This window comes from Pangasianodon hypophthalmus, chromosome 17 (assembly GCF_027358585.1).
Source record: "Pangasianodon hypophthalmus isolate fPanHyp1 chromosome 17, fPanHyp1.pri, whole genome shotgun sequence".
In the NCBI taxonomy this organism is placed as follows: domain Eukaryota; kingdom Metazoa; phylum Chordata; class Actinopteri; order Siluriformes; family Pangasiidae; genus Pangasianodon; species Pangasianodon hypophthalmus.
In genome coordinates this window covers 9,814,247-9,829,267 of record NC_069726.1, presented here as the reverse complement: position 1 = coordinate 9,829,267, position 15,021 = coordinate 9,814,247, and the positions used below count along the sequence as shown (strand labels likewise).

Here is a 15,021-nt window from a genome sequence, read left to right as displayed (position 1 = left end):
ATGTGCATGAACACTTAAGAGAAAAAAAAAAAATCAATCTAGCATTCTAAAGGTTTCTGCGGTTTTGCCTTTAAAGGTTCTGTATACAGGGTGTCTGCAAAGTCAGGAACCAGTAGTAAAATCCACAAAAACAGCATGAACATGTAGTGCAGATACTGCATGTTGGAAATAATAAATACAGAATGAAGTCTATGTAGGTTTGCTCCCATTGGTTCCTGACTTTTCAGACACTCTGTAGAACCCTACAATAGTTTTAGAAAAGGTTCCAAGTAGAACGCTTAAAGAACCACCAAAGAACCTTCCAAATGAGCAATCCTTTTTCTGAAGAACAGACCGCTTTGTACCACTCTTATCATAACTTGGCAATGCCTGTGCAATACATCTTGGAAAATGTTTTTTTAATCCTTGTGTAAGCAAATACATTGAGATTTCTAAACCCACTGCTTGAGAGTTGTTCCTTAAGCAGCTCATGAAAGGGTTGATGAAACATTTCCAAGTTGTCTAAACCATGAATTTCATTTTTCCTGCTGCAAAGAAAACTTTAAATTGTGTGTGTTGTTCTTTTATTTGGCTGAGCATGTCAAGTTTTTTACAAATGACAATCACCACATTTTTCAGAACTCAACATTAATATTAACAGTTCATCTGGGCAATACCATGACATCATAAAAAAGGGACTGCAGCTACTACACAGTTTGCAGTAATCTCATTCACTGACTGCAAACTGCAACAGTATGTCACTATCATTTGTAGCAATTGTTTGTGGGTGTTACGTGGAACACACTGGAGCGTGCTCATGTAAATCCACACACCAACAGCAGCAAGGCCTACTCGGATTTCCGTGGATACTCCAATCTCCAGGCACCGGTGATATAACGTAGTCTGATGAAGATGAGATCTTTTCCCATCTGTAGCCAGCTCCAGAACGGCACCAGCTTTGACCCTGGAAAGCCACAATGGACACAAAGCGCTTTAAGAACAATACCAAATGTACACTATATGGCCAAAAGTTAGTGGACACCTGACCATCACATCCATATTTTTTTCATTTTTGAACATACCATTTCAGATTTATTCCCCTTTTTGTGGTTATAATAACCTTCACTCTTCTGGGAAGGTTTTCCACTAGATTTTGGAGCGTGGCTGTAACATGGGGATTTGTGCTCTTTCAGCTACAAGAGCTTTAGTGAGGTTGGGCACTGATCTCAGACGAGGACTCCTGGGCTGCAGTCAGAAGGTGCACGGTTCAAGTTCATCTCAAATGTCTTCAGTGGGGTTGAGGTCAGGGCTCTGTGCAGGCCACACGAGATCTTCCACATGATCCTTGACAAACCATGTCTTCATGAACCTCGCTTTGTGCACAGTGCATTGTCATGCTGCAACAGGTTTGGGCCTCTTAGTTCCAGTGAAGGGAAATCTTAATTCTACACCATACAAAGACATTTTATACAATTGTGCGCTTCAAACTTTGTGGCAATAGTTTAGGGAAAGTCCACATATGGGTGTGATGGTCAGGTGTCCACATATTGTATCTCAATAATAAACATGCCATCATAACATGAAAAAGGTAAACATAACATTATAATTTTATACTAAATATAGACTATAGCAAATTAATATAAATGACAGGTAATGAATCAGTCTCGATTGGACGCGGCTGTTCCACCTCTAACCTTCTATCTCCGTCCAGTTGACTGCCACTTCAGCTATAGGTATCTTAAAGCACTGGGCAATGTACAGAAGCTCCACATCAAATGCCCTGTGGTAATGAAAGACCAGAAGAAGTAAAACAACAAGACTTTGGGCAAAAAAATATCAGGTGACTTGAATATATACATTTATGTAAAAGTACAGTTCTGTGCAAAAGTCTTAGGCACATGCAAAGAAATGCTGTAGAGCAAAGATGCCTTCAAAAATAATGAAATTAAATGTTTCTACATTAAAAATACTATAAAGAGCAGTAAACAGTAATAAATGAAAAAAATCAATATTTGGTGTGGCGATCCTTCGCTTTAAACGGAAATGAGCTGTAAGTGTTACTGATCATCTTGCAGAAGCAGCCCCAGCTCTTCTGGAGACTTTGACTGTCACACTTGCTTCTTATTTTTGCAGCAAAACCCAGCAGCCTTCATTATGTTTTTTTGTCTGAAAAGTGTCTCTTATGTAATCTGCTGCTTTCTTTACTGACATACAACATTTTTCTGCAACATTTAATTTTGTAAAAGCTGGAAAACTAATGTTTGGAAATCTAAAATGTTTTTGTACTGAATCAATAATGTAGAAGTCATAAAATAAAACTCTATAACAAAGTTTGTACCAAAAAAAAAAAAAAAAATAGGGTGTCTAAGACTTTTGCACAGTACTATATTTACTTACACATTTTCAGCTGAGGTAGTAGAACCTTGCTGATTAAAAGATCAGAAAAGTACTATACACAGAGTTTATTTACCTTGTATGAATACGTAACTATTATTGAAGATAATATCTATTCACTTCAATATTACTAGCATAGAACTTTTAACAAAAGACAATACTGCTTTTTAGAAATCTGGACATGGATCTAGATTTTTAATGAGCAAGTCAGAAGCAACAGTGGCCAAACTCCCTGAGATGAAAAAATGGACTTAAAGGGAACTCATCCTCTTCTGGATGACACACTGTAGTGGGATTATTAACCAACGCAGTGTACAGGTGTAGTAAAGTAAAGTCAAACGGTACTGAGTGTGTTGAAAGGATGTTCAGCATGAGCATATTGTGAATAAGAGTCCTGCAATTAGCACAGGACAGTCTTTATGATTTCACTTGGGATTGATTTGGTTTATAATGCATAAACAAAGCAATCAAAGTCTTTATATATTGCTTTTTAAGTGACTGACATTTAAAAATCAGTCCCAGAACTTGTACTTGTCTGGCTTGAGGTTCCACCCAAAAACACACCACAAAGAATTACAAATAAGCAGCAACATTAAAAAAAGCAGGTATAAAAATAAAAATACTGAATATGTAGTTGATCAAAAGATGCACAAAAAAGGTTTTAGTTAGAAAGGATGATTTGTGTAATGGCATGTGTTCCTAGAATAGAAACTGCTTGAGATAAATGTTTTAAACTGAAAGCACATCATGTGTACAGACTGGGGTTTCCAATTCTTTTTAACCTGATCTTTTTAACCATGTTTTAAACATGTGCTGGAGAACATTTTTATATTTTACTCTCATATCACATTAACAACACACGAAACAGGTCCCACAGAATAGTGTCTCGGTGCAGAAGGGTTTACCAGCGCTCCACATGCAGACTGCTGAATGTCCTCAGTGCTGCTTCACGAGTGAAGAGCTTAAAGCCACACTGCGTGTCCTTGATCCCTTTGACGCAGAAGAACCACACCAAGAAGTGGAAGCCGTACATCAGGAAAGTCCGGAACACAGAGCGCTGACACGAGAACAAAAAGCAATAACATTTCAACATACTAATATTCATTTGACATAATCATGTTCCATTAAAATAACTATACAAATTGTAACATTTGACAGTTTTTGTTTACACGTAGCAAAACAAAGGACTTGGAAAGATGCAGAGTGAATTCTGCTCCAGCTGTTTTAAATACCTGAGCCACTGATTCTTTTTCCAGGTGAGCCCTGGACCCACAAGAGATGGCCATGTTCTCCTGAGATACATAAGACACATGATGAGAAAGAAGAATAAGCATTCAACATTTGTTCATCTTCAATGCTGCAGCACCTGAAAAGGCGACATCCAGGTTTCACAGATCTGCCACCAGACACAGCACAGTGAATTCACCACTAGATAGATTTGAATCATTTTGAATAATCTTGAATAATCTTAACTTGCACACCCGTTTTAAGAACAAGCCTGAAAATGATGTGTATGATATGTATGATGTGTGTGATGCGTATGATATATTCGCATTACATTATGAAAGAGTTTTTCACCACTTAAACTCCCGTCAGAGCGCACAATTTAACAGAAAGTAGATAGAAATGCTAATGATCTCTGACCACATGTGAAGTAAACATTTGAATACATCAATATTACTGTTTCATAATAAGGTCATAACTCCCACTTTGAGCTGCATGTTTCCATGGTTACTCATCACGCAAAACAAGGAATTATAATCACTGTAGCATTTCTATCGTAAAACAGTGGTCAAATATCAAATATTGAGTGACTGACCTTTCGAATTACATAGTTTGGCAAGATTAAATAATTATCTTAAGTGAACTTATTGTTCACATAAGTCTATTTTTATTGTGAATTAAAAAAAAATCTGATTACTCGATTAATCTTCAAAATAATCATCAGATTACACGATTACCAATATAATTGATAGTGACAGCCCTACAACACATTTTATACTTCTGAGAGGAGCACTACATTACTGCCTGTTTCAGTCTATAAGAAGTGATGCTCACTGGCTTTGGACTGAGATTCTGTAGTCCAGCCTCCACCTTCGCAATGTCAGCAAACTTTGTGGCTCCGTCTGCATCGGCCATCAGGATGAGACGTCCACGAGTGCGCAGAGTGCCCTGAGCAGAGCAACACATAACACATGACACATTCACACTGCAGATTTAAACAGCCAAAAGTACAGAGAGATGTCAAAAGCTGACGAGCTGATGATTAAATGAAGCTTTCACCAGCGATCATGTAACAGCTGTGCTGAAAGTAGTTTACTGTGAGTTCACTCATTCACAAACAAATGAACGTGTTTTACTTTAAAGAGTTTCCAACCAAAACTTTTATAACAACAATACAAGAGCCATTATTGTGTGTGAGTCCAGTGTTAGGTGCGTCACATGAAATAAAGACTTACCATCCGCACAGCACCCCCTTTCCCCCGGTTCTTCACTAGTGTCAGTACCCTCACTTTATCCTCCCCGTACTTCTCTGTGTATCCTAAGCCAACCTGGGAACAGAGAAAATAATATACAGTATACAGTACAGAACCCTTTACAAAGGGTTTACAGAAGTCAGGAATAAAAGAACACTGTTTCTAATGTGGGAACGAGTGTGTGGTTGTGACCACTGTGACCTGGACCAGGATAAATCATGATTCTAATGTAAAAATTTAAATTTCAAACATTACCGATGAATTTTAAATAAATACTAGCCAAACTGTCCAGTTTATTATGTACATCTATCTGGTAGCTACACTCATTTGCTCTTTTATCAGCACCACATAACACAGAGTTGCACGCTGTACAGCTGCTGACTGTAGCCCAGCTGTTGCTACGCACACTTCCTCTACTCTGAGCATTACCAGATAATACCTGGGTGGTAGATCCTTCCCAGTAGAGTGGCACTGCCATGAAAGTGCATGTGTGGTGCTGCTATGAGTGTATAAGGTGCAGTTAAACGTTTTTAAAAGGATTTTTAAACATAACAATGTCACAGCTGCATAGAGAAATAATCAGCTACCCAAAAAACACACAGCATCCTGTGTTTACAAATTAACCAGTGATGAAAGACTAAAGGATGACTAACTGAATACTGTGCGAGTCTGTGAGTTATAATCTCTAACCATAGATCTACAAGGTGGACTAAAATGGTATGCATGTAAAAAGGAGAGTAAAGCCCTATTTGGACAGGATTAGTTTTACATGGGGAGGTGGGGTAATGTAATTATGACCAGATTATGTCTTTATGTTTAGTCCCTTTAGCGTTCTCACATCTGGAAAGAACACACCCTCTTTTACCAAGTAATATTTTGGCATATCCTGCAGGTGAACAGATTTCATGCTTTTCATTCAGTACAGAAACACTAAAGAAAGTGCTCTTTTCTATCATCTTCCACCAAAACCAATTATTTTCAGAGTTTAAAAATCAGGACAAGAACGTATAGCTGACGTTTAAAAGGACTTGTCAGAGAAGCGACACTTCTGTTCCTAGCACAGGAGGTATAGCCTACAGGCGTGTTATGAGCATGTCACCTGCTCCTGTGAGTCACTCCGGATAACAGCGTCTGCTAGACAATGGAAATGGAAATGTACTAATAATCCAGTGCATTAATCAATCAGTTTTCATTAAAGATATGAGGTGTATTTTAAATAAATATTTTAAATAAACTTTTTCTGTGACTGTCATGTGTACATCTTGCTTCTCCTGTGAAATCTGTTGTGAAATGTTGGGAAAACTTATCGTCTGAATACTACTTGACACTACACGGACTGAAAGATCACTATTGCTGCTGTGATGCTCTGATCCAGTAATACCAGCACAACATCTACTATCATGCCACTGCTGTGTCAGTGTGTGCGTTGTGTTGTGGTCCACTATTAATGAGTGGGGTAAAAGAGGGCAGCTATATAGCAGGTTTCCCTGATAAAATGGTCAGTGAGGCGAACTATAAGCTACGCTTGCCTAATGAAATGACAGCAGAATGTATACAGTGGTTAGATGTACTTGGGCCAAAAAAGAAGAGTGGAAAGAAATCTGTAACATACCTCTGTGGTTTTGTCTTTGCTGCCATCGTCCACTATAATGACCTCATAGGTAAATGAAGGATTTTTCTTCTGTAAAAGAGATTTCATTCACAATAATTCACATAAATGTTTCAAACTTCAGTCCTAACTAAACTAAACATGCTGTAGAACAGTGCAACACTGACACCGAGTTTTATCCACTGACTTTATCTGCATTGCTGTCACCTGCTGGTGATAAACACACACTGCAGTTACACTCATCTCATTCAACTTTTCTGGTCTAAACAACAGAAGCAATATATTTAATGTGCAATGCTATCCCAAAGACTCTGGAAAAAGATGCATTTACTGGATTATGTATTTGATATTTCTTGTGCATGTGTGTCTGTGTATCCTGAGATGGAAAATAACAATAAATAACAAATCTCAGAAGTAGTGTACTCATTAAGATCAATGTCAAAATAGCAGCAAATACACAATACACAAATCTACATGCAAAAATAAGCAAAAATGAGCACACCCGTCTTTTCTCGAGGTACTCCATGGCTTCTTCCATCATAACAGGCACTGGGGAAAGCAAGGAAAGGAAATGTTACATCATTACAACAGGAATATCACTCTGTTAAAGCTTGTGTTAAACTTCAGAGATAATAATAGACAATCAAATCAGTGTTTATGGTCTTTCCTGTCATATGTAGGATTCGGGTTGCTGCAATGAAATGATCAACATCCTGCAATCATCAGTGCAACTATACGCAATCATCCAAGTTAAATCAGTGCAAATGTTTTCTGTTGCTTAACCTGTGGCTGTAATATCAGTGTTACAGTATCATTAACTTGATGCAGTAAAGATCACTGAAAATGAAGCTTACATCTGGATTCCTCGTTGTAGGATGGCACCACCACAGAGAGCTCCAGCGAAGGAGGCTCAGATAGACTGGGGAAAGGCTCCTTCAGGCCCGCTGCAGTGAGGAAGTACTTCTCCTTCTCATCACACCTCTGCTCCACCATCCCAGCAGTGACATGGGCGATTACAACAAGCTACAGGGGAGATCAGACATGTCAGATAGCACTGTTCTACAACATCCTAAAGCAGGCCTGTCTAACTACATTCCCGGGTGGCCAGAGTCCAGCCCAGTTTTTGAATTTACCTCCTCACCAGGTAAACGCCAAGTAAACAGCAGGTAAACACCAAGTAAACAGCAGGTAAACACCAAGTAAACACCAGGTTTAGCAGATGTGTTAAAGCAGGAAATCATTGGTGCAGGATTCAGGTCCAACAGGACTGAAACTGAGGAACTCTAAGTCAGACCTTCTGTTATGGGGTTCTACATGGAGTTTTTAATGTTTCCACCCAAAAGACAAGCTAAAAAACCCTCAAAGGTGCTAAATGACACCTTGATTTTTGTGTTCTTTAGAGTGACGCCAGAGAAGAACCTCTGATTAGATATCACCAGGTTTAATATCTGGACTTGCAGCATGTTTAAAGGTTTAGTAATATCTGTACTCATGTCCACAGCTCTTATCAGACACAGTTCAGCATCACTGCATCAGTCGCTCTATTTATAAATATTAAAATCTATTATAAATATTAAAAGCCTGTGGTGGAGAAGGAGAGGTCTCCAAAGCAGCAGCAGCCCCAATCCACCAGGCAAACCAGGAGAATGAGCTATCAGTTAGCTGGAGCTCTTACAGGTACAGAAGTGACCAGCAGGCAGCTGTGAGCTGAAGAGTTACACTTACCAAGAGCAAGACGAAGACAGCCAGAGCCAGCAGACAGTGGATTAACTCACACAGCCCAAACTCCATTCTCCATTCCCGAGTGAGGAGCACAGTGAGGAAGTGTCTGTGGGCGGGAAGCACTTCCGGATTATTTCATTCATACAACAGTTTAAAGCAAAAAAACACGAAATGCAGGTTTAAGTCTATTGAAGAACAACCAATGAATGTGTCTTAAAGAGGAGGAGCACTTCAACCCCGGCTAAAACACCTATGCGGAAGTGAACTCTGCAAAACCACATCATCACATTACAGCAGGAGGGTGCAGTGGTGCTGACGGGAAGGAGCTGCAGGTGACGCTGCGCCACCTGCTGGCCGGGAGGTTCCACTGCCCTCCCTCTGACCTCATCACTGCTGCTGGCTTCTGAGGCACGTCAACGCGTGCGCCATATTGGAAAGGTCCGTATGTAACGTATTAATATACAGTCACTGTATAAACGGCTTGCTTATTTTCATTAGCGATTTTCGGAAATTTTCTTTGTTACAGACGCCATATGTAAATATTAATATGAATGCATGGTCATTATTTTTTATTGAGATTAATTGTTTTGGACGCAGCAGCTGGATAGAAATAAATCTAGATAAGACTAGAGGTGTAAACTTTCCACAAGATCCGATACGATTTCGATTCTTCGGGCAACGATTTGATATTTGACGATACCCCTGAATCGTGTGATATGTGATATGTTAATTTTCGAAAGGTGAAATGGAGAAGGACTACTTTAAAACATCACAGTTACCTTGCTATGCTATTAAATGATTAACATAACAGATTAAAAATAAGAATGTTGCCTGCACTTTCTCGATAATAATCGATTTAAAAGCAATTATAATCGAAAATAATCGATTTCTAAGCAATAGCAATCGATTTCCCATCGCTGCCTCAATGTCTTTCAATTGTTACCTTTTAAATCGATGCCTCGATCCAAATCGTCGGATCGTTACACCCCTACAGAAGACCTGACAGTCATAAGCATGCATTTTGCTGCTTTTAACACAATTCAATCTACAAAGCATATTAATAACAAAATAATTAATTGAAGTCAACGAGTTCAACAGGAGAGTTGCCCTTTTCAAGATGGCGGCGCCGTTGGCGTGTCCGGATTTTTGGCGCGTCGCTTCATGACGTCACTGAGCTTTTCACGTGGGGTGTCTGCGCATCATGGCGGCGGGTTTTAAGTAAGTGCAGGAGTGCGTTATGGCTGAGCTTCACCTGTAGCTAGTGAACGCACGCGTTTTCTTTACCTCGTATGATCGCTTAATGTTATCTGAGTTTATGGACATGAGTGTGAGTCCGATTGTGACAATATAATTAGCGATAACAGTGAAGCAAACTAGCCAGCTAGCTAACTAACACACACACACACACACACACACACAGAGTGTTCCGCACTGTGAATGTACACATGCGCTTTCTACTAGGCTGGTAGTGTGTGTGTATATATATATATGTGTGTGTGTGTATACACACATATATATATATATATATATATATATATATATATATATACACACATACACAATGAAGTTAAAATGGGGCCAATGCACACACATTATATATGTGTGTGTGTGTGTATATGTATATATATATATACACGCACACACACACATACATATATAATGTGTGTGTGTGTGTATTGCCCCCAGTTTAACTTCATTGTGATGTGTTTAGTGATTCTGGTACAGATTTAACAAGCTAATATATCTGTATGTTGACTGATCTAAAGAAATACAGCATAATTCATTTAAAGTTAGTAAGTGCTGCTTTGTTTATTGCTGATGCTGTGTGCTGACATGTTGATTTGATGTCACATGCTGAACTCTGTGGAGCTGGGAGTTGAGGAAACCATCCTGAGTTCTTGAGTAGGAATACGAGTGAAGGGGGTGTTTTCTTTGCTTTTTCCTTGTGGGAGTGCAGGACCAGAGTGAAACATGTCACTGAAAGACATTTAACCAAACAAACAAAAAAAATCAACTCAGAATTTCATCAAAAAGTAAATCTTTTGCATAATTGGCCATCACATATTATTTATAAATATTGATATACAGGTCATTTAGGGTGGATTTTTTTTTTTCCTTTAAAAAGAACAGGCAAATATTTAAGCGAATAAGAACCTGCTTGGCTTTGTTTTCCAGGACAGCGGAGCCACTGGAGTTCCACAGAAGCTTTTTGGTAAGTCCCACAGCTCATAGCTTTAAATCACTCAGCAGAAAGTGGCGAATTGTTCCACTGTAGGCTCCAGTTTACTGGTAGATAAAGTGCTCTTCTGTAATTCACCTCTACGCAGAAAGAAAACTGCCGGCCAGATGGGAGAGAGCTGGGAGAGTTCAGACCTACGACGCTAAACACCGGTGAGCAGTAATGATGTGCCTAATAGAGTACAAATGGTTTATACTGGAAACCCACTTTAGTGTAGCTCTATGATTATCAGCAACCTCATAAACTGAAGCAAATTAAACGTTTTGTCACTCGTTTTTTGCAGTATTTGTGGAATTGGATTGGATTCTCTTTTGTACATGTTGGCATCTTTGTGTCAGTGAAGATCTCGACTCTCAGTGTGTCTGAATTTTCAGGCTTTATGCCACGTTTCCATTGCTCAGTGTTTAATTTGGGATTGTACATGATAATATAAAACAATATACAAGAACAGGACACTATAACTGAAGAATATCACAAATTAGACACATTTAATAAGCAGGTCTTAATAATGATAATAATAATAATAATAATAATAATAATGAATTGGTATTTATAAAACAGAATAGATGGAAAATATGAGGCAAAATAGAAAATGGAGATGAATAATTTGAAAATGAGTGATTTTAGTTCCTATGCTTAAGAGGTGCATTTCTGTTGGTGTTGCTGTTTGATAGAAAATAATTACGTTTTAGTTAATAAAAACAGAAGTGTCCTTCCATTACTATTTTTCACTGAAATGGGAGCATTTTTTTGGTATAAGATCAGGTAAATCTGTGTCCAGACAGACTAATGGGTTCATAGATTTATATATATATATAAATATATATATATATATATATATGTGTGTGTGTGTGTGTATAAGGTTCTATAAGCACAGCGGATGGCTCAGCGTTGGTGAAGATCGGAAACACCACCGTTGTCTGTGGCATAAAAGCGGTAAGCAGAGTTCTGTAGATGATAATCAGATAATTGTTGAAACCCGTTTCTGACTCCACTTATTTTTCACACAGGAGCTGGCCGTGCCCGCCGCTGATGCTCCCGATAAGGGATATATTGGTAAGAGTGAGTGCATCATTATTACAGGCACTTTTTTGGTTTTGTGTTGCTGAATAAAGTTTAAATTGGCTGTTTGTGCTACAGTTCCGAATGTGGATCTGCCTCCTCTGTGCTCGTCCAGATTTCGGCCCGGACCCCCTGGAGAACAGGCTCAGGTGGCCAGCCAGTTCATCGCTGACGTCATCGATGAGTGAGAAGAATTAGCTTGCATTAATAGAGTGGTTTGAGGTTTTGCCTAAAGAAACTGAGTGTAAATGGCAGACAAAATGAGCTAAACGTTTCTGAAAACTTAGCACATGGCTGTGGAAGAAAAGTGTATTGATAATGAGAAGGTGTGTGTCAATCTTGGTTTTTGTCTCCACGATAGAAAAGCAGCAGTTTGCCATTAACTGAAAAGAGGATAACATCCTGGGGTGTAATTTATAAATGATACATGTAAATAAAAATTTATTTCTTAAAAATTCCTAAAAGATTTACAAAACCTCCACACACAGGAAAAGGTATTCCTAAATCCTTCCTACCTGTGGACTGTTTATTAATGACAAATCACATAATCACGTGTATGTAACAAGTGTATCAGCTTCAGCTAGAGGCACCTCACATAGAACACAAGCATAGGAGTAGATGGGATGGTGGGATATAATTGAGAACACTGGGTAGAGCTAATAGGAAAAAATGCAGCTCTCATGACTGACACACACACACAGTAATTGTAACAACACTACCACTGAGTCGTAGCTTGTACAGGTCAGTAATGTTGTTTTAATAATGAATTAAGCAACATCGCACAAGCAAGAGTGATTTGGCCACAGATATAATTTGCCTACTTATAACTTTAATTTAGGATCAAATCTGATCGTACAGATGTTTTATAAATGAGGCCACAGGTCTTTCTGACCCATACCACAATTGTTTTACCTAATTATAAAGATCTTTGCATGATGAGTTCAGTGTGATATCCCCTTGTAAATAAGTGCTTACTTAATACTAGGTGAGATGACATTAGATGAGCAGTACAATAAGCCCCAAAACTGTTAGCACAGGAGCGATTTGTTTTGGACTGTATATTCACAGTTTTGTACTTGGCATGGCACAGTTTTCGAAGTTCAGTGATCTAACTGAATGTTTGCTAATTGCAGCTCTAACATTATAAAGAAAGAAGACTTGTGCATTGAGAAGTCAAAGGTAGGAAACCATATACTGTAAAAATGTACTTCATTTGCTAAAAACTTGGACTTAACCTTCAAGATCTGAATGAAACATGTCTTTACGTTCCAGCTGTGCTGGGTCCTGTACTGTGATATCATGTGTTTAGACTATGATGGAAATTTACTCGATGCCTGCCTCATAACCTTACTGGCAGCATTAAAGAATGGTAAGCAGTGGTTAAAACATTATACCTCTTACCTTATTAAACGGTAAGGAAAATAAGTAATTGTTGTGTTTTTTTTTTTGTTAATCTGGTTTCCAGCACAACTTCCTAAAGTCACAATTAACAAAGAGACAGATTTAGCTGAGGTTGATATGCAGCACAAGAGCCATCTGCAGATCAACAAGCACCCTGTTGCCTCGTCGTTTGCAGTATTTGATGAGTAAGTCTGACAACAAAAACAAAAGAATTGGCCTTGCCGTTCCAATACTTTCAGAGGGGACTGCATGTCTTTTAACTGTTCCTATTGTTTATTTCTTATATTCTGGAAACGTGTACCACTCAGAATTTAAACATAAAGTTTAGTACTGTACACCAGAGTTTGCACAACTATTCATTTTGTCCTAGATGACCTGTAATTCAAACATAGTTGACTAGTTGGCTTTTCCAACTTTGCCTTAATTAAAGGGCATCACTATTTTTACATTATTTTATTAGTGAATTACCTGCTGGTAAACAACAGCAAAGACAGTCACTCTTAAATTAACAGCCATACACAGGCTATAAAGACTGTAGGCCATAAGCAAAACAATAAATCCGTATAATCACATAACACTACTTAAGGATGTGTGAATGACCTAGTGGCAGACGTGGCTTGACTAAAATTGTTGCTTCTGGATTGGACAGAATTCCTTCTGGATCAGGCGAGAGTGGGATTTAAAAAAAAAAAAAAAAAAAACCACCACCTTTACTCTTCAAAGTGATCTGAAAGTGATCATGTCCATTAAAGCTAAATAAAAAAAAAAAGTGTCTTTCACAATGAGCAGTGGACTGCAGAATTGGCATTTAGTCTGTCTTTTTTTTTTTTTTTTTTTTTAAATCACTACTGTGTCTTCCAGCTCCCTGGCTCACAGCAGCAACTAGTGAATGTATTAGTCAACTAGTCTATACAACACATACTATATACACAGCAACTGATTTTAAGGATATCAGGTGCATAAGTATTTAGACAGTGACACAATTTTCATAATCTTGTCTCTGTAAACCACCACAATGGATTTGAAATGAAGCAATCAAGATGTGATGTCTTCCGTGGTCTTCCAGTCCTTTTGGTGTTGCTGAGCTCGCCAGTGCATTCCTTCTTTTTAAGAATGTACTAAATTGTTGATTTGGCCACTTCTAAAGTTTCTGCTATATCTCTGATAGGTCTGTATTATTTTCTCAGCCTAATAATGGCCTCTGTCACTTGCATCAACACCTCTTTGGACGGCATATTGAGAGTTCCCATGAACAGCTACCAAATGCAAATGCTTGGAATCAACTCCAGACCTTTTATCTCCTTAATTTGTCATGAAATAATGGAAAAACAGGTCACATTTGGCCATGAAACTGTTTATCAGTTAAATGTCCAATTAATGTTGAGTCTGAAAATGGAGGGACTATGCAAAAAATGGCTAATTCCTAAACGGTTAATGCAGTATTTTTGTTAAACCCCTTGAATTAAAGCTGAAAGTCTACACTTCAGTCACATCTTGACATCTTGCTTCATTTCACATCCATTGTGGTGGTGTAGAGGCAAAATTACAAAAACTGTGTCACTGTCCAAATACTTATGGACCTGACTGTAAGAGGGACAAGGATCACTTTCCTTAATTCTGTATAGTAAGTGTTATCTGTTTTCTCCATGCAGTGAAGTGATTATAGTGGACCCAACAACAGAAGAGGAAAGTCTGGCTACAGCATTAATAACCGCAGTCACAGATGAGGACGATCAGCTCTGTGCTTTCCATAAACCAGGTTCATTTTCAGCAGTGCATTTATGCCATAGTAAACAATTTATTCACTGATTTTAAATAGAATTGGGAATATAGTACACCTTTAAGTGTCTCGTGATTTTCCTTTCAGGGGGCAGTTCATTATCAGCGGAGAAGCTGCAGGACTGCATAAGCCGAGCTGTGACCCGAAATCGAGAGATCAACAAACTCATCGACAAAGTCACTGAGAGCATGAAGTCGTCAAAATAATAATCACAAGGAGCCAAGTTTCTTATTTAAAAGTTGTATTTTTTTCCACTGTCAATATATATTTTCTTTTTTTTTTATAACAATAAAACTGCTGACAAAGACCATTTACAAAACTTCTGCCTCAGTGTTCAGAAATGTCTTTCACACCCCTG

General features: G+C 38.4%; 2 protein-coding genes across 2 annotated transcripts; one reads left to right on the top strand and one right to left on the bottom strand.

The window, feature by feature from the left end:
• Positions 1–546: 546 nt before the first annotated feature.
• Positions 547–8,464, bottom strand: alg5 (ALG5 dolichyl-phosphate beta-glucosyltransferase). The gene is made up of 10 exons (XM_026941739.3): positions 8,185–8,464; positions 7,314–7,482; positions 6,962–7,008; positions 6,463–6,531; positions 4,833–4,925; positions 4,432–4,545; positions 3,606–3,665; positions 3,279–3,430; positions 1,674–1,759; positions 547–943 (listed from the first exon to the last, which is right to left on the bottom strand). Exons 1-10 carry the CDS (start codon positions 8,248–8,250, stop codon positions 828–830), a joined length of 972 nt encoding a protein of 323 aa, XP_026797540.3. The 5' UTR covers positions 8,251–8,464; the 3' UTR covers positions 547–827.
• An 840-nt stretch (positions 8,465–9,304) lies between these two features.
• exosc8 (exosome component 8) lies at positions 9,305–14,982 on the top strand. Its single transcript, XM_026941741.3, has 11 exons — positions 9,305–9,399; positions 10,357–10,393; positions 10,509–10,572; positions 11,283–11,356; positions 11,431–11,476; positions 11,561–11,666; positions 12,616–12,661; positions 12,755–12,851; positions 12,948–13,068; positions 14,536–14,642; positions 14,751–14,982. Exons 1-11 carry the CDS (start codon positions 9,383–9,385, stop codon positions 14,867–14,869), a joined length of 834 nt encoding a protein of 277 aa, XP_026797542.3. The 5' UTR covers positions 9,305–9,382; the 3' UTR covers positions 14,870–14,982.
• Positions 14,983–15,021: the final 39 nt, after the last annotated feature.